At 37.9% G+C, this 25,720-nt stretch overlaps 1 protein-coding gene across 5 annotated transcripts in view; it reads right to left on the bottom strand.

Annotated features, from left to right (window-relative positions):
- The window catches only part of LOC102223620 (voltage-dependent calcium channel subunit alpha-2/delta-2), a 219,883-nt gene that overhangs the window by 71,410 nt on the left and 122,753 nt on the right, over nt 1–25,720 (bottom strand). For 3 of the 5 annotated variants that reach the window (XM_023324995.1, XM_023324997.1, XM_023324996.1), the window contains exon 5: nt 5,958–6,002. The exons of the other annotated variants lie outside the window; for them this stretch is intronic. In XM_023324995.1, coding sequence (XP_023180763.1) covers nt 5,958–6,002 — 45 coding nt within the window. The remainder of the gene's footprint in view (nt 1–5,957; nt 6,003–25,720) is intronic. 5 annotated transcript variants of the gene reach the window in all.

Below are 25,720 nucleotides of genomic sequence, written 5' to 3'. Positions count from 1 at the left end.
CGGCATATTATCTTTCTTCCTGATTCGCCAAATTTGAATCATGTTAAGCATAAAAATGGTGATTATTCTGCCTTCTGTCTGACCTCAGATTCAGTGGTTCTGTTCTCTGCCTCTAATCAGAGAAAAACAGCAGGTATGAGCTCAGTTATGAAACAGAGGGAGCCATTAGTAGCTATGATAACTACCACAGACCAATGTGATGTTAGAAGAATTAACCCCAGCAACCGGCATCACTTAATTACTGTTTATTTTCTCACCCAGCATATTTGATTACAGACTTTCTTCTCTCCTGCCTCATAATGTGAGAATCAAACTCCCTTTTTAGGGTGTTTTGTTTGCAATTTGAAGCCATATTTTGCATTTCAGAAGAACCAGATATCAGACAAACCCAACATATTGAAACAAAATAAAAGTTAGGGAAGGTTATGTGATTTATTGGATGAAATGATTGGAAGAAACTTTATTTGCTTGTTTCTGATTTGACATAAAGAAGTGCATCCAATAAAAAATTTTTAACTATCACAACTTTACCACTTATACAATTAACTCATTCATTTATTTTATACTTGTTGAATAAAGAAAGTCCTAAATCCTAAATGATTTTGATAAAGCAGTAAGGGTTAATTGGATGTGACATGACTAAAAAAATTTTGTTTTTTACAAAGAATGTGAATCAGAAACTGATTGATGGCTTGGCTGTAATTGACTATTAAAACGCAATTAGAAACTGCTGCCAGGATGAGCCAGGGGAACTTTGAGACGACGCTCCGCTGTAACAAAACAGAGGCGGAGATAACGTTACGAAAGAAAATGACCCATGAGACGATTTCCAGCTCAACAATTGTCATAAAAACCTGAGGTTGACCTGGAAATGAGCAGCAACGTTTAAAAAATGCTAAATAAAGGCTTATTGAAAACATAATTCTGTATATTTCTCTTGCTCTTAGATATCTCTGTAGTTATGCTGCTATAGTGTTAGGCTGCTTGAGGACAAACCAACCACTTTTTCTCACTTTCTTCTTCTACTACTCTCCGATTTGCATTACTGGCTGTTATTTCAATTGTTCATTTTATGCTTTAAAAATGAAAGAAGAAATCAGTTAAGATATTGCTGCCAAAATCTAAATATTATCCCTCCCTGCTATTAAAGTTTTACTTTTTATGAAATTAGAAAACAATCCTACATCAGTGCATCTGTTTCTTTTTTGTGTATCTGATTTCCACTCATACTGAGCCTGGTTCTGCTGCAGATTTCTTCTTGTTAAAGGGGAGTTTTTCCTCTCCACTGTCGCTACATGCATGCTGAGCATGACGGATGGCTGACACAACACAGGCGATTGTCTACTGCCTCTATATGGTTGTCCAGGAGGAATGAACGGTGGTAATCAATGAGATAATAACATTTTAACCTCCTGAGACCCGGGCTTTTGTTTGATGTGCATTTTTTATGTCTCCTTACTATTTGGGATTAGTATGACCTAATTTTAGTTGAAATTAAATTTTAGCTTTCTATGTGCTCTTGAACTATGTCAAAACCAATGCCCTCATATGAGGACAATGGGTCTGTTTTTGCATATACATTTCTCCTTGTCATTTGGGATCATAAGGACCCAATTGGCCTAAAAATGAAATTTCAGCTTTCTACAATAAGTGGTTTTCTCAAAACCCAATGTCCTCAGACGAGGACATTGGGTCTATCTGTGTGACGATAAGACCATTCAATCAATGTTATTATTTACATCTGTGTTTACAAAAATGTAATGTCCTCATATGAGGATGCAGGGTCTCAGGAGGTTAAATATTTTTTTTTTACAATAGTATATTTTTTCTTTATTTGAATAATTAAAATTTCCACAAATAGCTAAAAATGTTTTTGTTTTGTTTTTTTGCGACACAATTGGGTTTTAAAATGTTAGCTTTTACCTAAGTTGACTGTCAGAGCTCAGTATTTGTTTGTCATTTAGAGTGACTAATTCTCTCAGTGTTGAGCTGGTACCCCCCCTTCCTCCAGAAGAGCCCAATCATAATTAACCAAGGCAGTGTCTAATTAGAAGCTGAATAAATCCACACAGGAAAGACTGATTGGTTCATTTTCTTCAACCATCTACCACCTGTTTTGCTCGATTCATTACCCAATTTGTTAATTTTATCTCCCCGTTCTCGAGGCTTAATTAAAGGCTGAAGGGGCCAGAGATGACATTTCAAAGCTTCTTCCAGTCCCGCCCTGCGCCGACCACGGCTAACCTGAAGCATCACTCATGGACCTGGGTGTGCGTCAGATCAAAGCGACATCACACACACACCTTCTGCCAGGGCAAAACAAACATTCATCACCCCACAGATGGGAGCATTGTTACGTGACAGTCCGGGATATCGTGCCAGTCATGCTGTAACAGCCTAAAAGCAGAAAAAGTTTGATTGACCAACATCATAATCAAAGTTGTAGTAATTCATTTTATGTGTTTGAAAGTCCTGCTGCAAGCAAATTACAACCTAGAGTCATGATTGGCAGTATTTCTCTACCAGGCAGATTAAAGTGCTGCATTTAATGTGAAATTAAGCAGACCAAAGAATATTTTTATGTTTTAATTATTCTTTGCTATAGAATGAGGTGTAGCCATTTCTTTCTAAACATACAGCTCTGGAAAAAATTAAGAGACCATTTAAAATGATCAGTTTCTCTGATTTAACTTTTTATAGGTATGTGTTTGAGTAAAATGAACATTTTTCTTTTATTCTATGAACTTTTGACATCATGTCTCTGAAATTCCAAGCAAAAAATTTCTATTTATTTGCAGAAAATGAGAAATGGTCAAAATAAGGAAGAAGATGTAGTGCTTTCAGACCTCAAATAATACAAAGAAAACAAGTTCATATTCATTTAGAAACAACAATATTAATGTTTTAACTCGGAAAGAGTTCAGAAATCAGCATTTGGTGGAATAAAAAGGAGGTTTTCAGTGGTCTCTTAATTTTTTCCAGAGCTGTAGAATTATTACCACCATGGTAAAGATGTATAAAAGGCCTTCATTTAGATTACTTACTGGTGAGACTCACTCCCACACAATAAAACATTTAAAACAAATCTAATCTTTAATTAAACACATCTATTTAGGAATGAAATCTTACATAAATAAATTATTGTAGAGTCTACATAGGTTTTAAGGATCAGGAGAAAGCTCGGAACTAAATTGCCTTTAAGGTCCGCGTGGTCTTGTTCAACAGAGGTAAGAACAGTGTCCATATCTTCTGCACACAGTCAAACTTGTTTCCTGTGCAGTTTGGATTCCACCAATCTGACCTTTTTAGACAGAATATGATCTAAATATATCAACAAAATCTGTCCTGTTTAGGACAGTGGTCCAAAGTTGGTCTTTGAGTGCTGCTGTCTTGCATATGTTGTGATCTTCTTCTTGTTTATCACAATGGAAAGATCAAAACCGTCGTTCATTACAAGGCTTCTGTAAAACCCGATGACATGCTGTGAAGGTAATTAGGCTGTCTGAATCAGCTCTGTTAGAGCAGGGACACATCTAAAACATGCCGTGACCTTCAGCATGCACAGAAGTACTTTGCAGTCGAGTGTTGAGAGTACAACCCAAAAAGGTCAAGTGCTTTCTTTAAAATTAAGAAATGTTGGTGTCTTGTTCATAAGTAAAGGACGGATGCAGCAGGAGAGACGGGAAGGCAGCATTGGGAATCTGATAGCGTCAAGCCTGCTGTAGTTTATTGCTGTAAAGACGGAGCTATCCGAAGAGAAAAAGCCTTTTAATTTACCATGTTTAGACTCTACTTGTGGTTATGTGATATGGATCTTTTCTGAAACAATTGCCAATAAAAGCGCCTGATATGAGTTTGTTGTGTTGAGCAGCTGCACCCAGGTTTCAGGATGGGGTGAGGTGCTAGCTCATCCATGAGGGACTAAGGGTGCATTCACACCTACCCTCTTTAGTCCACTTTAATCAAACTCTGGCTTATTTGCCTAGAAAGTCCAGTTCATTTGGGGAGGTGTGAATGTGCAATTAAAACCTAGGACTCTGTTCGTTTGACATGAACTCTGGTGTGGTTTGAATGTATATGTGAATGCCAAGTGAACTGGAGACCGCAAAAAAAGCAGGAAGTGAACTGTAGGGCAGAGCATTCTGGGTAAATAAAACCTAAACAAACAAATGCTAGAGCTAGGCAAAGTGTCTAGCTCTAGCAGGAGAAATGGATCATGGCCTTTTACCAAAAACAAAAGAAAAATCTTACAATTGCTAAAATTTGATGATACTCCATTTTTCAAAAAAGGCAATTGAGCTCATGTCTTCTGTAGAGCTTTTTGTGTCGTTTCCTTCAGTAGTTTGTGATACAGCGCCACCACAGGTGAGGAGGTGAACAGGTTTTTCAAAGAGCTCAGATCACTTCATACAGTGCAGATTGAAATTTAACCACATGAAAATGTGACAAATGTTGCGATTTTGATCCCTAAATGAACAGAGTTGGGTGAACTGTCAGGTGTTAAATAATCCTGAGTACTTCTGCTGCTCATCGGCATAGAAAGGAATCGGTTTGGTTCCAGCATCTCTTTGGAGGTTTTTTTAAGAACATCGCACTAAAAGAGAGGAGCTGTCTGTCCATTCTGGACTGGGTTGATCGACAGAGGGATGTCTGGGTGTTTCTCCTTGAACTGCTTCTCCAATGAGCAAATCCACAGCAAAAGACATACAAGGATGGATAGATTTATTGCAAGGTTTTATACATAACTTCACCAGGATCACCAATAATTGCGGATGTAATGTATATTTTATTCAGTATCCAAAAAGGCTTCTTTGTCTGGTTTACAGCAAATTAAAAAAAAGCTAAGAAAATCTGAAAATGTCAATACATTTTTTTACCATAAAAATGAATATCGGACATGCTCGGGTACATTACACTTCACTTTTGTAATAAGGGTGAAGCGACAGGAGGAGAAATTAACGAGGTGAGGTGCACAGGAGGGGAAAAGAGCCTGACAATGACTTACCTTTTGCTTGAAACCAATTTCATGTGACATCCTCTTTATAGTTCAGGATTATATTCAAGCATCAGAGCTTAACTGAAGAGATTCACCAAGTGAGACCGACTGGGAGGGTAACTGGTGGGAACTCAGAGAACGACCTCTGCCTGACTCCCGCCATCGGTTCTGGGAGGTCGTAAAGTTGTAGACGAGCGGGTCAGAGGTGTGTCACAGACTCGGCCTCAGTGTGCCATGTTAATGATGACCGATGTTCTCCAATTAGATGTGCTGACAGGCCCTAAAGCGCTGTGTCATTAATCACGACACTGTCGTGCACAAAGAGAAAATCACACCATGATTTATTGCTCCTCTGCTTCTCTTTTCTCACTCTCTGCTCCATCTTCTCCCTGCTCTGGTGATCTAAAAGGGATTCTTCCCTGCCTCCCTGAAACTTAATCAATCAGTCGGTGTGATTTCAAAACGTACTATGTGCAGGAATTTCAGGGAAAATCTATTTGTTTAGCATCTGAAACTTTTCTTTGAATGGGATGACTGACATAAATAAGAGAAAAGCTATGCTGCTGTTGGACGTCGTTGCGCGATTTGTGTTTGAAGGACGGCAATAGGTCAGGTTGACCGCTAACAACAGGCTCATCCATCGGACAAAAGAAACTCCGGAGAGAAGGTCTGGGGGAGGACATCAGAATTCACAGACTCATGCATGTCGACCTGGCCGTGCTCAACATACAGCAGTGCCAACTCACTTATGCACACAGACAGCGCAGGATCCTACGACCTGAGAAGGAAGGGCATCAACACCGAGAAGGCCAGGGGAAGGGGCAGGAAGGGCTTGCAGGAAGGGGTGAAAGGGAACAGGAAGTGGATGAGTGGGATTTTGTGTGTCTGGAGGGGTCAAGGCAGGCAGACGGTGCGAGGAAACGGGGGGGCGGGGTTAGGGAGCAGTCCATACTGTACTCACATAGTCTGAATCCGCTTTCGAATCGTAGTATGAAATGGCATTCTCCTGTGCAGAAAAGAAAAGTAAGAAGAAAAGATGGTGAGAGAAGATATAGCGGTGCCTATATCAGTCCCGACCTGTGGTGGTGAGCAGGAGAGAGAGGTCATGGTTATATTCAATCACACCGTTCAGCATGAGAATATAATCAGCATCACAGAACACAGGAGGAGTAGTGTGATGTAAAATGATAGTCATGACGAGGCAAGATGTACAAAACTTGTGTTCAGCACAAGTTTGAATCTCATAGTGTGAAGTCAGATGGTCTGAGATGAAGCCAGAAAAAGGACCCAGCAGCGCAGTACTGCATTTTTCTCAAATTAATATTGTTTTTTCTGTGTTCTTACAAACATCCCCATCCAGATTTTAGAAACCAGAAGGTGGTATAACATAAAAACCTATCACATAAATACATAAATACAGGGGAAGAACATTCTAAACATGGAAAATTTTAATGAAAAGATAAATTAGTGAATATTTATATCAACATGGAACCAAAACAAAGAGTCTCGCATACAGTGGACCCCCGTGAATAATGTGCACGGATTCACCTATTTGCAGATTTTTCTGAGGAACATTACTTCAAATTATTTGTGGAAAATTTAGTTATTTGCAGATTCTTTTGTAGAGCAGATCTAAAACAATTTTAAAGATTATGCAGCTTAGGGAGCTGAAATCCTTAGGCACAAAGCTAGTTAGCACACTATTGGCTAAGGTTTGCAAAACAGCCAATCCAGGAGCACTATATATTTTCATTGGAACTGACTGGCTGTATTCACAAAGGGAGATGCATTAACTAGCTTATGTGATAGTACTAAGACAGATTCCAATATAGATATTAATGTTTATTAAGGTGAATTTGGTGTTTGAACTACTAAAATAGGTTTTAGAGGGGGTTTCAAGAACTTCAGCAAGGGGTTAGGGATAGGGTTAGGTTTCGGAGTAAATACAAAATATTCAAAATATTCGCATTAAACAAAGACCTACAATTTTTTTTGAGTGTTTGGATAAAGTGTTTTTCTATTTCTTTGTCTAGATTTTAAGTCTGTCCTCAACATTAAAACCCCTTATTGAAAATGTCCTCCGAATTAAAAGATTTTCACTTTTCAGAAAATATCACCCTATAATGGGCAAAATTCGTACCAATCTTGAACTGCGGTCAGCAACCTCACAAAATCATTCAAGGGTTGCAAATGACGTTGGAAAAAGTTTTAAACAAATTTAAATTAACCACATATTTTAAGCCAAGTCAAATGTTGCACAAAATCATGTTTGAAACAAATAAATATTGTTTTGTAGAATCTTTTAGCAGCCAGTAAAATTTTTCTCTAACCAGCCACAAGGGTGTCGTTTCTGTTGTTTCTTACCCACATAAAGCAAATGTGGGTGTGGAGAAAAAAGTCAGCTTTCATTTTATGCTTTCAAGCTTTCTTTTCCATTTACATAACTACATTATAAAAAAAAAGCTTTGTAAAATCTTCACTTTGGAAAATTTGTTTTTTTCACCTACAAATTAGTTTGCAATTAAATGAAAAAATCAAGCAGAGAAAAAAGACTTCTTTGAAAGCATCAGTGTTGGTGTGGACAGGACCTTTTCCTCTACTTTTTCTCCTCTGTGGGAGTTTTATCACCCTCTGCTGTTAGTGTGGAGTTGTGGTAAACAGCTCCCAAGCAGAGAGCAGAAATACATGTAAAAAAACATTAATAGGAGTGAAAATTTATACCACTCCATTTAACTGTTTCGTTCCACTTAACCACTTGAGTTTTTAGCTACCAGATTCAGATTTTTACACACAAGCTTTCAGACTTTATCCACCCTCGTTTTCAGCAGGTTGGCTACGCAGTCGTCCTCGTTTCCCTCTCAGCTGGAGTCCTTATCGGCTCCCAGGTAGGCGTGAGGGTTGGCAGTGTTTGGCAAGCAACATCCACCGTGTGGTCTGCCTCATTATGATGAGTAGAGACTGGCTGAGGATGCGTTCTCAAGGGCAACGCTGTGACTGATGCGCCCTCACTGGCAGAGCTGCGGTCGCAGTCTGGTGAGGGACGCCGGCTGACAGAAAACTGTGGTTTCATGTTTTATACGCTTTCTATTTATTTCTATCTTAGCATTAGAGATTTTTGCTTTTTCACACATGCATCCTCTTCATTTTAGGTTAAAATTAATTACCTAGGGTTAGCTTTATATTCCTTGGCACTTAATTCAAAATTTCACACTGTAAAAACAGACACTCGTTGGAAAGACTGATACGTTATCATAATTAGTAAACATGTTTGGTTTAATACGCTGTAGGAGTCAAGTAATCAAGCCCAGATCAGGTACTGCATTTTGCCTATTATGGAGGAGAAAACATATCAGCAAATGTTACCTATTAAGAAAGTAAAATCTACTTTGATTTATTTAAGAATATTTTAATTTGATACTGTATCGCAAAATATTCTAACAAAATAATTAAATGTACCTTGAAAAACTATCAATACCCATGTAGAATTTTCACATTTTGTCATACAAGTTCAATCTGCAGTATACAGCTCTGGAAAATATTAAGTTAAGTTTTTCCAGAGGTGTATATTACTGGGATTTTACATCGTAGTAGTAGTGTATACCTGTAGAGTAAGAGGGAAATGATACATGGTTTGTGTAATGTGACACAAATAAATATATGAAAAGTGCAGAGTACATATTTATTTGTGCCCTTCCACTCATTTACCTCTGGATAAATCCAATATAAGATGATGGGAAAGAGGTTCAGGAAAACATCTCTAAACATACAAGAGGAGATACAGAGAAATGCCTTAGATCAGAGCATATCCATGCATTTGAATGACCTACACCCAATCTAAACACCTAAAATGAGACCAGAATGAGAAATGAGCTTTAACAGATATTCTGCATCCAGTTTGACTGATACAATTATTTGAAAGGGAGAATGAGCAAACATTTTGGTCTGTAAATATGCCAGATGAGTTACTGATGACAAATGCTTGCCATCATTTTCAAATTACTTGCAAAATAAGTTAAATACCATGTATCATTTTCCTTCCACTTCATAGTTATGCTTTACTTTATGCTGATTAAACACATGAAATCCCAAATAAATATACCGTAATTTGTGGATGTAATCTGAGAAAATGTGAAAAACTTTGAGTCATTAATACTTTTCCAACACACTGCACTACATAGTATAAACTTGTTCCAAAATAACAGACTTGAATTATGCTGATAATTAATCAGACTGCAACCAGAACTCAGTACAGCAAAATTTAATACACTTCCTGAGATAATTTTTCTCTTGGACAATTAATCAAAATACTTTCTCCTTAATTTAGATTGTTGAAATGAACAAAATTAACAATATACTGGTTGGTAAGAGGGTAAAATATTTTAAATTGAACATTTTTGGGATTTCTTTGTGATAATCACCAACAATTAACAGAAAAACCAATAGTATTTGAAGACTTAAAACAAAACATCACTGCTGTTATTGTCCATGAAAATATGTTTATGTTCAATTTCCTTCTGTTATCTCCTGCTAATCTTTGTTTAGTTTAAGAGTCCTTCCCCTTTTTCCCTAATTGAAGGCCCCAGCACTTAAAAACGTAGCACTTACATTTAATAGCAAGGAATGAAATAGGATTCAGACACACCCTAACAATTACAAACATCATATTCAAAGAATTACTATTTTACTTTTCTAAATTTCTCTGGGTTACTCTCAGGATACGCCCCCTGAAGACATCACTGCTACGGTCAAGCACAGGTCAGCCAAGAAAGTGGAGTACCAAAAGAGTTGGAAAAAGGGAAAAGGTATGATCAAACTGAAACTGACACCAACACAGGGTGCCGATTGTGGAACAAGAAGAACAAGAAGAGAAAGAAAAAAATTCTCTGACACACATCCTCAACCTGCCAGCAGCTCCATCTTCCCTCCAGCTCTGAAACGGATCAGGAGTGAAGATGGAAGGAAATGAGAAGAGTGGAGGGATCGGAGCGGATCAGTCAGGGAGCAAACTGGCTAAGTTGGAGGTTAGGTTTAGGTCGGGCTGATATGAGGGGATGGACTGAGAGAAGGGAGATGTATGGTGGTCGAGTGTGTAGAATGAAACAAAAAAAGACTGCCAGGGCTAAAAATAGCTGATGCCTTTGGAGAAAGAGTAGAGGAGAAAAACAGTGAAAGAGGGAGGGGAGACGGGGTGTCGTGTCTGCCAACAGGATGGATCCAAAGCCCAGTCCTGCTCAGACTGGTCTGTCATTTCTAAGGCGTTCACTCTTACAGCTGCTGCATTACAAGTCCTAATTCAGGGCAGCTTTCTGTAGAGAAATGCCTGGTTCTCCACATCCAGAGCACAACATGAACAAACAGATACAAGACAGTGACTGTGTTTCCATTACAAATCTTTGTTTATATTCTGCTGATTTCGAAAAGATATAAGTAGTTCTCATGTGACGTCACACCTCCATGAACAGCCATCTTGGCAGGCGGTTGCTATGACAACAATGAACAAGCCACAAGCTTAGAACTAGCTCTTGCCTTGTTCTTAACTTATAAACAATACAATAAGTACATTATAAGTATTACTCAGTCACAGATATTTATACTAATGTAAATATCAGTAATGTTTACTGTAGTTATTACTGCCAAACTAGCAAAATTAGTTTAGCTAATGTAGCTTTTATCTGCAAGCAAAGACGAACATGTAGCCTACATGTATGTTACTACGTGTACTTCCTTTGCGAGTCACCAGAACCTTGTTATCCACATGAAGAGATCGTACGTCCTTTACTAAGTTATTGAAACATTGATTGTATCCATCCCTGGACTTCAGGCTGTGAAGCTTCTCCATGGTGTACACACTGTTCATGTTCACTAGGTAGTGAACTATATTTTAGTAGGAGATCGGAGGCAGCTTGTCCACTTCGTCTGACTTATTTTTCTTCTCCATCTCATACGGGGCCAGTCTGACAGCAGCAAGTTTGTTCATGTATATTTCTCTAGCACATTGGTCAACAATGTCTACATATTTTCTTTTTGTTGGTCTCAAACCCATGACTCCCGTATGCATTGCACAAGTGTTTGCCTATTAAGATGGTGCAGATCAGACTTGTGGGAACAATGTATTGCTGTGTTTACATTAAATAAAAAATAAAATCAAAGTCAAAATCAAAATCATAAGATACATCCATATATCTCATATAGCTGACATTGTCTTATCAGTCGATATAGATAATTATTGATTCTTTTTTGTGTTTTAAAAATCTGAAATACTGCCAAACTGGTGGCATGACCTTTCATGTTTTATCCAGTTTTCACTCAACGCCGTGAAAACTGCTGCTTAAGCTGCTGCTGCGCAAGTTACCCTACATGTAGTCGCTAGGTAACCATGAGTTATTCAACAGGTTGTTGCTAGGTAACCAAAGAGTGAGTGAGTTGATTCCACCCACCTAACACTAGGACTACCAGGATTTTGAGAAATTCCTATCTCTACCAAGAGGGGCCAAACTGGGTTATTAGCATCCAAATGTGGCCAAACTGACGACTCTGAATGGTCTAATTAGCATCCCTGTAGATGAGCAGGGGGGAGGAGAGCCAAACTCACTACATCAACTTTCACGCTCAATACACAGCAGTTAAAGTCACCTTCTCCCCACTCCCCAATTCAACATTTAGGCGTATGCTCACATTTTATACATATAAAAATGACTGCAAACAGACGTGCAATTGCACTGTTTCTCTTAATTTTAAAACATTTCAATGGATAATTATGTAAATGGAAAGAAGATAATTTATTTTTAAGATTTTTTACTCAATTTTTACCATTTGCATGTGAAAAAGGCAGAATTTTGTGTTTCATAGACTCAAGTGTGCTCACCAAAGTGTTTAATGTAAACATTTTCATCAAATCCAAGGTTCTTTATTGCATTTACATTTTTATCAACCCTGATGGAATTGAGTTACAGAGACCAATACCTTTACCCAAGCAATTCAGAAATGTTCTTCTGACATTTTTACTGTACCAGCTTACATCTTATTCAGGCCCAAAAACTGGATACAGTTATCTGTCGATGATAGGCAGAATGTATCTTAGGGAGAATTTAAAGTTCAACACAGGGCTAACACAGAAACACACCAAGATGGCTACTTAGATGTACTAAAACAAGGTATTTTGAATATTATTAATATTTATGCTTTAGCACTGCTAGAGGAAGTCCAAACACTAGGGCACGAGAGAACGCAAACTCTACAGAATAAATCCAAGGCTACGATTCAAACTGGAGATCTTTTTTTCCAAGGAGACATTGGTAATTACCACACCGCTGTGCTGCTTCTGTGTAACTTTGTATTTATTGATATTGTACATGAAAAATGTTTGAAATGTATCTTTGTTCAATGCATTTGTGATTTTTTTTTCACAAGTGAATTGGATAAAATACACAGCAATCTTCAGCATAAGATAGCTCATCTTCTCCACAAGTTGAAAAAAATTGCATTTCCTTTCCCACTTATAACACATTGGCATGTGATGTACAAGATATTGAGAGTGGATTTGCACACATCTGCCACAGGTTCCCAAAGTTTCAGGAGAATTGGGGTAAATTCACACCAGCCCTCTTTAGCCCACGTTAATACTCTTTTTCATTTGCCTAGAAAATTTGGTTGATTTAGGGAGGTGTGAATGTGTACTCAAACTCTAATGCGGACCAAAGAAGTGAACTCTGGTCCTCCTAAAAGCCTAGGTCTCGGTTCAGCTGAAGTGAACTGTAGTGCGGTTTGAATGTATACGTGAATGCCAAGTGGTCCTGAGACCGCTCCAAAAGCAGGAAACGCACTACAGCAGAGGGTACTTGTGTGAAAAACAACATTCTCCATAGTTTGATGCCTCATCCCCGACTCATGCTGAGCAGATTTTGTTGAACAGTGTTTGTTTTTTCACATTTACCCAAAGACAAAATAAACATCCAACAACAGCTAAAATCTGAGGCCACCCCACTTTTGCTTACATTTTTAAGAATCAAGTTGTGCTTAGTGTCTTGTTCAGATTTTGTTCTGTCATTTCCTTCAGTGATTCTTAGTGCAGCATTTTCACAGGCAAGAGGATAAACAAGTTGCTAATGGGGTTTCATTTGTTTAACACAATGCAGTGTGAAAGCATATCTTATCAACTTAAAATGTAACAGATGTTACAATTTTGAATGTAATGATTATCATGACATGTAAACAAAAACAGAGTCACGTCAGATTTTAGCAGTTGTATGACTTCATTTTTATCTTTGGCAAAAGACTACCAGCAATTCCTCCCGCTAGCGCAAGACATGCACATTTGCTTTGGTTTATTTATCCAGAATGCTTTGACCTACAATTCACGTTTTGCTTTTGGAATGGTATTCACTTTGCTTGGCACATACTTATGCATTCAAACCACACCTAATAACCCTGGTTATTAGGTAGACCAGAGTTTGCTTTTCGATTTCTTTATGGTTCCATGTCATAAATGCCGGGGGTTATTTCTGTGTTTTTTATAGAGATAAGAATAACATTGATGCTGTGTAAAAGATCGACAGCTTGTTGAGTATTTAAACCTACAAAACCAACAGCAGAAGAGGCAGTCAACAGACGGGGGTGAGGATGCATGCAGTGTGATAGGCTTAGACGTTGACAATTGTTGAAAGGATGTAGATGACCTGCATGGAACAAGTACTCTTAGTTTTCCTGCTAATTACTCTCTGATTCCAACTGAACACACCTGGAAGATGGCAGCTAACATCCTTTCATCGACATCATTAAATTGACTTTTCACCATAGTGTGCTGTGAAACCCCAGTCCTCTATTGCAATTTCAGAGAAGAAATTATAGAAAAGACCATAACCATCCACCAGTCACTACAACAGCTTATTACTAAATAATTAATATAGGCTAGTGGACAGACATTTCTGCCTATAGTACACATTTAAAATCAATTAAATGGTGCAGTTGTTGTTGCTTGTTAGGTTAACAACTGACCTAACAAAACGTATGCAGTAGATCATGAACAGTTTATTAGCTGATAATTTAACCACTAAGAAAAGACATTTAATTTTGTTGTAAAGTTTGCAAAAAAAAAAAGCCGTAAACAAAGGATGCAAAATATACAAAGTTTTAGAGCGCATCTGCTATTAAACTGGTTAACATGTTGTTTAAAAAAGAAAATTGAGAGTCAAGACAAGATACTAGAGGGACAAAACTTAGAAAACAACATCAGGATTTGTTGTAAGAATTACCATGCAAAGAGAAACTATGCATGGGACTTGAAATATACTGCATTTGGTGAGCAGGGGGGAGGAGAGCCAAACTCACTACATCAACTTTCACGCTGATTGTCCTTGGAACAGGATAGTAATGGCCTTATTTACATAACAAAGGCGCCTCTTCACACCCTCTCTTGGAGGGCCAAACTGGCCCCTCTTTGGTAGCTCTAGGGACAGGGCCAAACTGGCCCCTCTCTGGTACCTGGACGAAGATTCCCATTTTGGGAATCTTTGGTAGTTCTAAGTTTGTTTTTCCACTGCCAACTTTAGACTTTAAAATTAAATAGCATAATATTGCCTTTATGCTGTTTCACTGTAAAGAACTGTACTATAATAAACTAGAAGCTACTAAACTGTATTACCAAAAACAATGAACTCACTGCCTGCTTCTAAACAGACCATCCGACACCCATGACCTAGATACCTAACCTATTCTGATAAAAGCAACTAAGCTGTTAAAGTCCAGAAAGGCAACATACATCAAGACAATATTGGACTAGATAAAGCCATATTTTAATCCAAATATTCCACAACGGCACACAGCAGTTCTTTCCCTAGCAGCCCTGGGTAATTTGTAGTTACTCATGATTGCAATCTGAGCACACATGCACAGATGAGACAGCTCAATGCTTGTGTTTCCAAAGCCACCATGACCCTGAGTCATGACCAGGGTCAGGGGAGCCATCTGCTGCAGCTGGTCACAGGTCTCTTTGGGTACCGATTTAGGTTAAACACACATCTGATTCCACATAAGCACAGCAATTATCCTACACTGATCTCCTTACCCTTTATGCACATGAAATGTATGCTGTTTACATGCAAAGAAAATTGCATAAGGTGTTGATTTAACTTCTAAATTCATTTGCACACATATAGATTGGGCATGGGCTCAGTGTTGAACGTAGGAGAAATTCCCACCAACACAAAGTGCTATCAGTAAATTAAATCTATGACTCAGAGTGAACCAACAAATACAAAAAGGGAGACAAACACTGAGGTCAGGTGATGATCTCCTGCCCCTCCCCTGCATCAATCTCCTGCGCTCATCTTCTACACCCCCTATCCTCTCCTCGCTCTTATCTCACTCTGCTTCCTTTCCTCTCATTTTGCTTCATCACTCCTCCACCTCTTCCTCCTTCTATCCTTCTCCTTCGTGCCATGTCTTATCTTCATCTCTCTCTCCTCCCATCACTGTTTCTCCAACCAGGCTCCTCGCACCAATTTCAGACTTCGGCAAAAGCAGCAGCGTGTAGGTTAGATGTCTAGCGTTGCTATAGAAACCGCCTCTCTGCTCCAGATTACAATGTGACTTTGTCACTGCTGAAAATGTCTGCTCACTTGAACATCTGAGCGGATACGTGTTCTCCTGTCTTTCGCTTTGTTTTTCACTCAGTTTCAACATGAGATTGATTTTAAAAAACATCAGACGGGAACATAAAATATCCATCACCTTAAAGTTGCAGTATGTAACATTTATAAAAAATATGTTTTTTTTTCCCCCATTTTTATTAAAACTGTCACCATGTTGTGAAAGTATGAGACAGATAAATTGTGAAAAGATTGATCTCTTTCACCTCCTACCTGAGCTACTGCTGCTGTCTGAAGAATCACACGGCTCCCAGTCAAAAACCACCAATCAGAGCCAGAAGGAGGCTCTTAGCGCTGTCAATCAACCTCATGTATGCTGATTAATGTGCTAATTTTGAAAAACAATTTATTGTTACAGAAAACATTTGCCTAGGGTCATCAGTGGCTATGCTAACTAGCATTAGCATTCGTAGCGGACTATGGTGTGGTGATACAGCTTAGCAAAAAGGAAGAGGGAGTTGGTGAGCATGAGAGTGATTGACAGCGCTAAGACCCTCCTCCTGGCTCTGATTGGTTGTTTCTGTCTAAGTGATGCATTTCTACAGGAAGCACTGGGTGAAGACACAAGTACTTTATTTTTTCACAGATTATCTGTCTGATATTATACTCTCACAACATAACAATAATTTTAAAAAAATGTTATAAAAACCTAAATTCTTTAAGGTCACATCCTTTAACACCTAAAATTTCAATATGTGCAATTTGTTCCATTAATGATTTGTTTGAGCAGGGCGACAACAGTGACTGAAAAATGGCCGAACATGGAGACGGCTGTCATGTTCACGCCATGAGTGAGTACAGTCGCTAGGAGTAAACCTTTTGAATCTGAATTCCCCCGATGTGCAAGTGGAGACAGGTTGACATTTGAGTGTGTGACAAGCGCTCCATCATGGGTGAGGACAGATTACAGTCATATTCATATCTCCTCTGGACACCTGCTAATGATTTTATAATTACAGAAGACACTCTCTGGCTCTGCTGTGCCCTGGGGTGTCCACACAAGCGTGAAGTAAAAAAGCCAAACACACGCAAACGGCACACCCTCTCCCAGATAGTCTAGCAATCATTCCTTCCACCAGTTTCCCTAATGGAAGCTGACATTATATCAAACACAATAAAGGATTTCATTTACTGCTCTTCATTAACCCGCACGCATCGGCCCCGAAAGGTAAACACCCCACCTCCACCCCAACACACACACACACAACTCAGCTGGTGTGGAAATTCAGCAAGAAAATCTTAACATTAGTTTGTAAAGTTTTCAGTTTGGATGCATTAAGAATGGCGGGTCAGTGAGTAACAATGCTGTCCAACTCCTGTGTTTGAGTCCTGGCCTTGATTGTTTTTTTCATGTTCTCCCTCTGAATGTGTGGCTTTTTTCTGGGTACTCTGACTTCATCCCACAGTCCAAAAACATGACTATGAGACGAGTTGGTCTCTAAAAATGATCTAAATTGTCTTAGGTATGAGTGTGTGTGCATGCTTGTCTGATGTGTTGGGGTGCTATGGGCTCCAATTTGACCTTGTAAGGTCAGACACTGAAAGTTTTTACCTTTTTCCAATCAGTGAATGCACCATTTTGGAGGTTGAGGGACCAAAACTCCTTGGTGAGGTTACAGATTATAAAAAAACTCATAGTTGACTCTATTAGGACCCAAAAAATAAAGTTAGAGTAACAACAGAGATTTAAGAAGAAACTTTTTTACATTTTCTACATACCTAGACAAGCGATTGATTGACTGAAGGAAAGTGATACAACGAAGCAAAATAAAATAAATGTGTTAACTGAGACATGCTGTTAGCATGTCTTAATAGACCATAAGGTTAAAAACAAAACCATACATGGAAAAACTAAAAGAAATAACTAAAAATACATTTAAAAATAAATAAATAAATAAAAAGAGTGGGTGCAAGAAAGAGTGATTCTGACAGCAGATAACAGGAAGGTCAGCGCCATAAACATTTGTCTAAATACTTAATGACTGCATACAACAACAAAATAAATTTTAAAGTGGTTTTCTTTAAAACTTCTTACAACAATTGAGAATGTGGGATCATCTTAAATCAGTGTTGAAAAATTTGATCACAAATTCTGATTGTTGCATCTCTGCTTCTTTCTCTACTCTCTCACTTCTCGTTACTGCTCCTTCTTAGACCCCAGAGAACCTTACCGCCAATATTAAGTGGTTAAAAGTACAAAAACATGAAAATACTGAGTTTAAGCAACAGATTAAGTACACCAGTATAATCTACACCTCTCAAACAACACTTCTATTGCTCACACACCAAACTTACACCTTACAATTTGCATTATTTTTACTAGGTAATGACTGACATCTAATTTCTTCTGGAACACAAGGGCATTGTCACTAAAAGGACAGTTGTCAAAAAAATAAAAAGGAAAATCACATGAACGCCATCAAAAACTAATTTGCTCAGCTCATTTCCTTTAGTTTATGTGGCCCAGAGGTTTTTCCCAGTGTGAAAAGGTGAACTTGTGATTTTTAAATGGCTGTAAATTAATCATAGACATGTGAAAAATGTCAGAGATCTAAAAGCCCTCTAACTGCTTTGATCTTGAATTGGGGAGGTCATCTGTGAATAAGATATGAAACCTTTTATGTTTTCAAGAAACATCAAATCTAGAAAAGGTGCAGGTGCTTAATTACAAAATATGCCGTTTTCCTGTTTTACTCTAACGGGAAGGAAAAGACACTAGTGTGGTTTAGTCGGTGTGCGAACTTTAAAAACACCTTTGTACATTTTGTACTTCATTTGTTGATTGCCCCAAAATCAGTCTGCCCAGGAGAGAAGTGACTGGACAACAACAACACATCCTTTGTGAAGGATGCACAACAATTTTGTGCAGGGCTGCTACTGAATTTGAATTTCTTTTGTCTTTTGTTTTTCATGCTCCAGGCTCTTTGTGATGAAATCCACTGTGATCGTCTCCCTTTGTATCAAACATTCAGCCAATCGCTACACACTGTGTGTATAAAGAAAGAAATTAGATGCAACTCCAAGTGTTAAAGTGTTTTTTCGCTTGATTCTTGGGGATTTATGTTTATAAAGATAATATATCTGTAAATATCGCAGTACTTAAAGGGCCAGATGTAAAATGCTCTAAAACCAGAATGCACCTGTTGAGTAGCCAGACTGAAGTCTGTTTCTCTTCTCTTTTTTTTTCCTGGTACTTGAATGTGCCTTTGTGAAGTGGCCAATCTGCACCAGCAATAAACACTTCTTCTATGTGAAAGAGAGTGAAGAAGTATCATTTCCAGATGACTTCATGTGTTTTTCACAAAGAAATGTGCTATTTATGTTATAACGATGTTTTACAAAGAAAAAGATTCCCTCATGATGCAGGGTGGATGGCGTGGGAGATAGAGCACCACATAAAACGGTCTGGCTAGTAAACAGTGCAAAAACACAAAATATTACCAAGTATTTTTGGTCTAATCTCTACAAAACTAATTAATAAATAACTTTTCAGCAAGAAATAGGAGCTTAAGTCAATAAATCCTTAATATGGACAAAAAAATACTAGTTCCATTGGAAGATTATTTCTCAAATGACAAAACATTTTTCCATGTTATAATAAGTGAAATAATTTACCAATGGAATAAATATTACAGAAATATTGACTCAAATGAAGCTCATATTTCTTGCTGAAAAGTTAGTTTTGTCTTATTTTAAGTGTACTAAGATATTTACACTAGAAACTAAAGCAAAAATACTCAGTAGGATTTTGTGTTTTTGCAATGAAAAAAGCATATTTTAACATAAATATTTTTCTGTTTGGATTTAACTTGTGGTTTTAAAAGCACAAAAACAAAAGTAAACCAAACCAATATATTTTTTGTGCCCCATAGGTCTAAACACTAAATGAAATGTGTTTAAATGGAGGTGGGGAGTTACTGTTGCACAGACAGAATCCCTCTTTAATTCTCTTATCTCTTCTTATTGCATCTTATTGCATTGAATCACAATTGGCAATTTGGATGCTGGCCTCAAAACTATGTGGCCAAGGTGTTTGAGTTAGAATGCTTTTAAGAAAATGTGTTGTCTCACAAAAATGCCTGCCCATAATGTGAAGTCAATAAATAAAACCTTTCTATAAAATTAAAACTGTTGGCCTGCAGGAGGAGAAAGCCAAAAAGGGAGAAAGCGACTGAGCTTAAGTGAGACGCAGATAAAGGAGTGCATGACAGCGGCCTTGGGCGCGGCTGAATCCCTCTTCTTCTGTTTTCTCGTTGGCATGCCCCACATCTCCAGGCTCTTAAGCGATTAGGGAGCTGCGGAGACCGTGCCGTCCAAGCATAGCTCCATGCAGATGTTCATTTTTATGCCAATAAACAAACGTGCCCCCAGATTAAAGCTCCATTGCACAGTGCAAATTCAGCAGAGTGAATGGCATTCTCCATACTTGTGTCATCAGTGTCCTGGCCCCTCTTCAGACAGAGCCTCATGGCCCGTTCCAACTGCACACTCACTTGAATGACTTGCACAGGGATGGGCAAGACAAATACGATTGAATAAAGAAGTGAAAACAAAATGAAAATAAATGCTCAATTTTAATAAATGTGGCTGAAAATGTTGTAGTTATATCTCATGCCCCCAATTTTACCCATCAATCTGCAATTTCCAGCCTTTTAACATCTCTTTGTAAACATCCTGCAGGTCTCATTATTACTTTCCCCTCCTCTTTTCCGTCTCTGCTGTGCTGTCTCTCTCTTCCTGAGCCTGACACTTCCCCTTGGTAAAAGCAGCTAAATCACTCTGTGAATATTCCAATCCCTGAGATAAGAAAAGGAGGCTTTGTCCTGCTGCACTCTGGGTAATGCTGTTCTCCATTGTTGGATGACAGGGCTCCATAGAGAAGCAGGTTTTAATTTTGATAGCATCTCCACCCTGCATGGACACAATGCCAGATAAAACCCCTATCCAGCGTGACACACACATGCCAGCATCCCCCAAACAAGCCTCAATCTGTGCAACACAGGAGAAAGGTGGTGTAGCACACAAGATAAACCGGTCACAGCAAAATGAACACTATCACATGACCCCAGAGCAAATGCAATTATTGCCCTCGTCTAACATTTTACATCTATAGCCACGCTGACAATTTACGTACAATCTGAACCTCCACATCCAATCCCACCGCAACCTTTGTATGACAGGGATGCACCAACGTTTCTGAGCGAAAAACGATGCCAGGTTCTACTTTTGCAGATAGGCTGAATGCCAATTTTCGTTTCTCTCAGATTTTTCAAGCCACATTACCTCAGTTAGTCCTGAAAAGTCAACCGCCCTGTCCCATCCCCTACCCGCTGACCGAGTGCCCAATCAACAATCAGCACTGGCCAAAGGAAACCTGTAATTTTCGACCCTGTAATCATTTCTATCAGATGCTTTGCTGTCCTTCACAATGATTTGAAAATTTAAATGACAATGGCCACTTTGCTTTAACATATCTGCAGGCAGCCACGAAGGACAGCAGGGATGCAATACGGCACGAGAAAAACTCCAGCCGCAGCCTAACAAGCATCTGACCACTCAGAAAGGTAAAACAAAGCTCCACTGAGACGACACATCCTCAAAATGACACAGTTAATGCAGCCTGGAGGGAAAAAACCTTTAGAAGTTACACAGATTAGAGCGCGTCACAAAAGTATTCACATCCTTCAGCCATTTTTTACACTGTCTCTATAATAAGCATTCAAAGAACTAAAAAAAAAATTTACTCAGGTCAGATGAAAAAACAGTTAAAGCAGCATTATGCTGAGGGGATGCTTTATTTTCAATAGGAGCAAGCAAGTTGGTCAGAATTGATTGGAGTTAAATTGAGCTTAACATGAAGTAAAACTCGAAGAAAACCTTTTAGAGGCAGCAAAATCCACGGGTGTAGAGCTTCACCTTTCAAAAGGATAACAATCTTAAACATACAAGCAGAGAAAACATTTTAATTTAATTCAAGGCAGGTAAATTACAGCAAAATTGTACTCAAGTAAAAGGAGAACTACTTCAACATATTTTTACTCAAGCAAAAAGTAAGTAAAAAGAAATGACTGAAGTAGAGTAAAAAAGTATTTGGTAAAAAGTCTAATGAAGTGCTGAGAAACTGATCATTTAATATTTAAAAATCATCAGATGGATCAAAGTATAAAGTTAAGTGGAAAGTTTGGTATTTTAAGGTAAAAATGACAATAATTCATATAGGTAACAAAAATAACAAAAACAGGCATAAAAAATGCATTCAAATCAGCTTTTTTCAGTATAAAAACATACAAAACCTTAACAGAAACTGCAGGTGTGTGTCTGTGTCTGGTGAATTTTTGGCTAAAACATGTTTGTTCTTCATTCAGTGGGAAGAGAAACCAGATATTTTACTCAAGTAAGAGTAGAAATACTTCATGATTAAATTACTCAAGTAAAAGTAATAAGTACAGTGAAGAAAAATATTGTTAAAAATATACATTTTTAAAAAGTTACTCAAGTAAAAGTAAGTAGTGTAATTGACTAAATGTAATTAGTTACTACCCACCTCTGAATTGAATTCTTTTGCCCCTGCTGCTACAAAATTAAATTTATGTAAAGCGGAAAAGAAAAAAAAAATCAAGAACAAAAATACTAAATAAAATAATCTGTCATGAAAGCTAAGGGAATTAAATATAAATGTAGTTTACAATAGAATGAATCATCTAATTGCTACAAAGAGGAAAAAACTTAATTCTAAATGACTGAAAAATGAAAAATTATAAAAAATATAAAGCAAATAGGAGCTAAAAAAACATTAAATTGCTTTTAATGTTCCAGTGGTGCCCAACTGTTATAGATGCTCTACGTTTTTATGCTATTCTCTATGGATATACTGCATAAAAACATTCAGAAGAATTGCTAAAATCGGCTTATTTTCCATTCATAACCATCAACATTTCTTATTTGGCTCTATAAGAGCCCAAAAGCTGAATGTGGCTACATGTGTAGTTGCAGACTCTTGGTATAGTCAAAGTTCAGATGTATGGTTCTACAAGGTTTTGAGTTATAAGGCTCAACAAACATGCATGCCACACTTTTTAGATTTTTATCATGTGTCCTTTTCGTTTTTTTCATGCCACTATACACTGAGAAAAATCCCAATAAAATCCATACAAATTTGAAGTTTTAACTTAACAAAATGTAAAAAAGGTCAATGAAATTAAAAAACGCATACAGTCACGTTTAATAAATAAGAATATTAATTCCTATGAGGCTCATTTGTTGGATTAAAAGTATTTTTTTAACAGATTTTAAGCAGGTATTAAATATATTTTACTTTGAGCTCACATTTCTGGATTTAAATGTTTTTTTTTACTCATCTGATGTAATATTCCTAAATGTCATGTTTTTTTATTAGCTATATACAGAAAATATCATTAACAAAAAAAACAAAGACACAGCAGTTTGTGTAATTTATCCATATAATGTGTTTCACTGAGTGCAATGAATTTCAGAAATAAATTAACCTATAGACAATATTCTCATTTAATTAATGGATCTATAGCAGTGAAAACAGATATGTGTCTTGAATTTTGTTGCAGAAACTTAAAAATGTTCCCTCTGTAGCCAAAGTGAGATATCTGTCAGGCTGTCAGTGGAGGCAGCAGACATTTACAGCCAAGAGCATAAACAGAAACATATGTGATTCAGGTCTCGTTTGTGACCCATGCATCAACTATCTTTCTCATCTATCTTTTTCTCACCTTTTTTTCCTCACTATAAAAAGACCAAAATGGTTTAAAAACTTCCCTCTGGCCAGAAATTATTCTGATAATCCCTAAGTATCGAAATCTGTCTCACATTCTGTAATGCTAACTCAGAATCCGAAAACGTTTTTCACCGAAGAAAGTTATCGCCAGTCCATATTTCATTTTTTCATGAGTCTGCCCCGAATGGACGGCACAAATAGAATCAGGTTTACCCTTTAAAATGACATTTCATGGGTTTTGACCGTGTGGTGAAATGTGAAAATCAGGGTCTGCAACATGGCTCGCTGGATTCCTCTCACTATCGATTCCCATCTTCTGTGAGGCAGGGCATCGATCGGAGGGATTTAGACATGGGGGCCGCTTTCTAAACATTCCCTCCTGGCAGGCGGCTGCATCCCAGCTGGCCCGACTCCGCCTGACAGAAAGCTTTACCGCCACACCTGAGCTTTTTTTTTTATTTGCACACATTTTCCATCTCAGCTTTTTTCATTAGCTCTTTTCTTATTTTAAAGCAGTGTAGACTGTGTTCACACTGCAGGATGAAGTGACCCAATTCCCAATTTTTGTCAAATCTGATTTTATTAGAACTTTATTTTTTTCAATATCCAAATATACAGTATGTGACTTGCATGTGTTCTCCAGTGTGAACTCCAAACGACCAGAAAGTGTCCCGCATGCTCAGTAGAGGGCGCAATAACACATGGAGAGCGTGCTCAGTGTTTTGCCAACAGCCATAAAAAAGAAGAAGAAGTGCTCAGTGTTTACAGAAGCATGCTAACGGAGGCGCATATTTTACGATTTTAAAGTTGTTGTCTCATAGCAGCCAGTATATTAACAACTTAATCCTCATTACGGTCCGTTATGGTTGTTGTTTTTATTCCACTTATGCGTATCAAGACGCAGAATAGCGACGTTTGTCGAGTATCAGTGACGTTAAGGTAGGATGAATGTGATCTGAACATTAGGTCACATTTGAATTGGTTACGTAACGGATATCCAAGTGGCCTGGGTCACATTTTTTTTAAAAAAATCCTAAGGCTACATTCACACTGCAACCTGAAGTGACACAATTCCAATTTTTTAGCCATAATGCGACCTATATCTGATCTTTTCAAATGTGACCTGAATTTGAACGGCCAGATCACATTCAACAGACCTGAACATCATTGATACTTGACAAACATCACTACTCTGCAAGTGGGAATAAAAACAACAATCACGGCGGACCGTAATGAGGGTTAAGTTGTTTACATTCTGCTCCAGTCGGACAACATCTTCAAATTCGTAAGCTATGCTCCACCATTAGCATCCACATTTGCTTCCGCAAACACTGAGCACGCTCTCTATGTGTGACGTCATTGCGCCCTCTACTGCGCATGCGGGACACTTTCAGGTCGTTTGCAGTTCACACTGGAGATCACATACAAGTCGCATATATTTGGAAGTGTAAAAGACTACGCTAAAAAAATCAGATTTCACGAAAAAGTCAGACTTGGTTACTTCAGGCTGCAGTTTGAATGTAGCCTTAGATTCAACATCTTTCTTAATGTACCTGCAGTTTTTGTTGAGAAGAAATAATTGAGACAAAATTGAAACATAAACGGCAGGGGAAAAGACACAGAAGCAGCAGCAGGAGGAAAAAAAGCTCAGAAAAAGGAGGAAAAAATTTAAGTAGGCCATTTCAACACTGTCAAGCACCACTTAAACAAATTACAGAAGCTTACAATCAAGATACAGAAATTACAAAACCATTGGGTCACCACAGCAACCAAAAGTCTAATCAAAGCTGTGATCAGTGCAGTAGCTGATGGAATGAGAAGAGGAGGAGATGATGAAGACGAGAGGAAGGCTGCAGTCAAAATGGACCTTTATGCCGTAAATTGGGTTGAGGAAAAAAATCAACTAAGTAAGCTCAACCAAAGAGTGTAAATAGGACAAAGTGATGATCTAGAAGAAAGAAATGAGTGAGACGTAATCTCAACAAATAACTAAAAAATAATCCTGCAGATGCAAGTTTTCTTAATTGAGTTAAGAATTAAATTTTTTGCAACCTTAGAAAAATATTTCAAGCTGTAGTTCAGTCACACTTCTCCTCAATACTATAAAAAAAATCTTTATCAAGAATAAGATAATTCACTGCTCTACATATGTTGTAGTTTTACTGAAATGCCACAGTGGCTTGATGCATGTTGGTAAAACCTAAAAACTGTTGGGATGAGACTCAGTCAAGCTCCATTCATTTAAATCTAATTATCAAATAAAAACAACACAGTCATGTTCCTATTCAAATGCAGTTGCATTAAAAACAATTTTTAAAAATGTATACCAGT

Source organism: Xiphophorus maculatus, chromosome 20 (assembly GCF_002775205.1).
Source record: "Xiphophorus maculatus strain JP 163 A chromosome 20, X_maculatus-5.0-male, whole genome shotgun sequence".
In the NCBI taxonomy this organism is placed as follows: Eukaryota; Metazoa; Chordata; class Actinopteri; order Cyprinodontiformes; family Poeciliidae; genus Xiphophorus; species Xiphophorus maculatus.
Note: the sequence above shows the minus strand (reverse complement) of the source record. Positions and strands in the feature narration are given on the sequence as shown.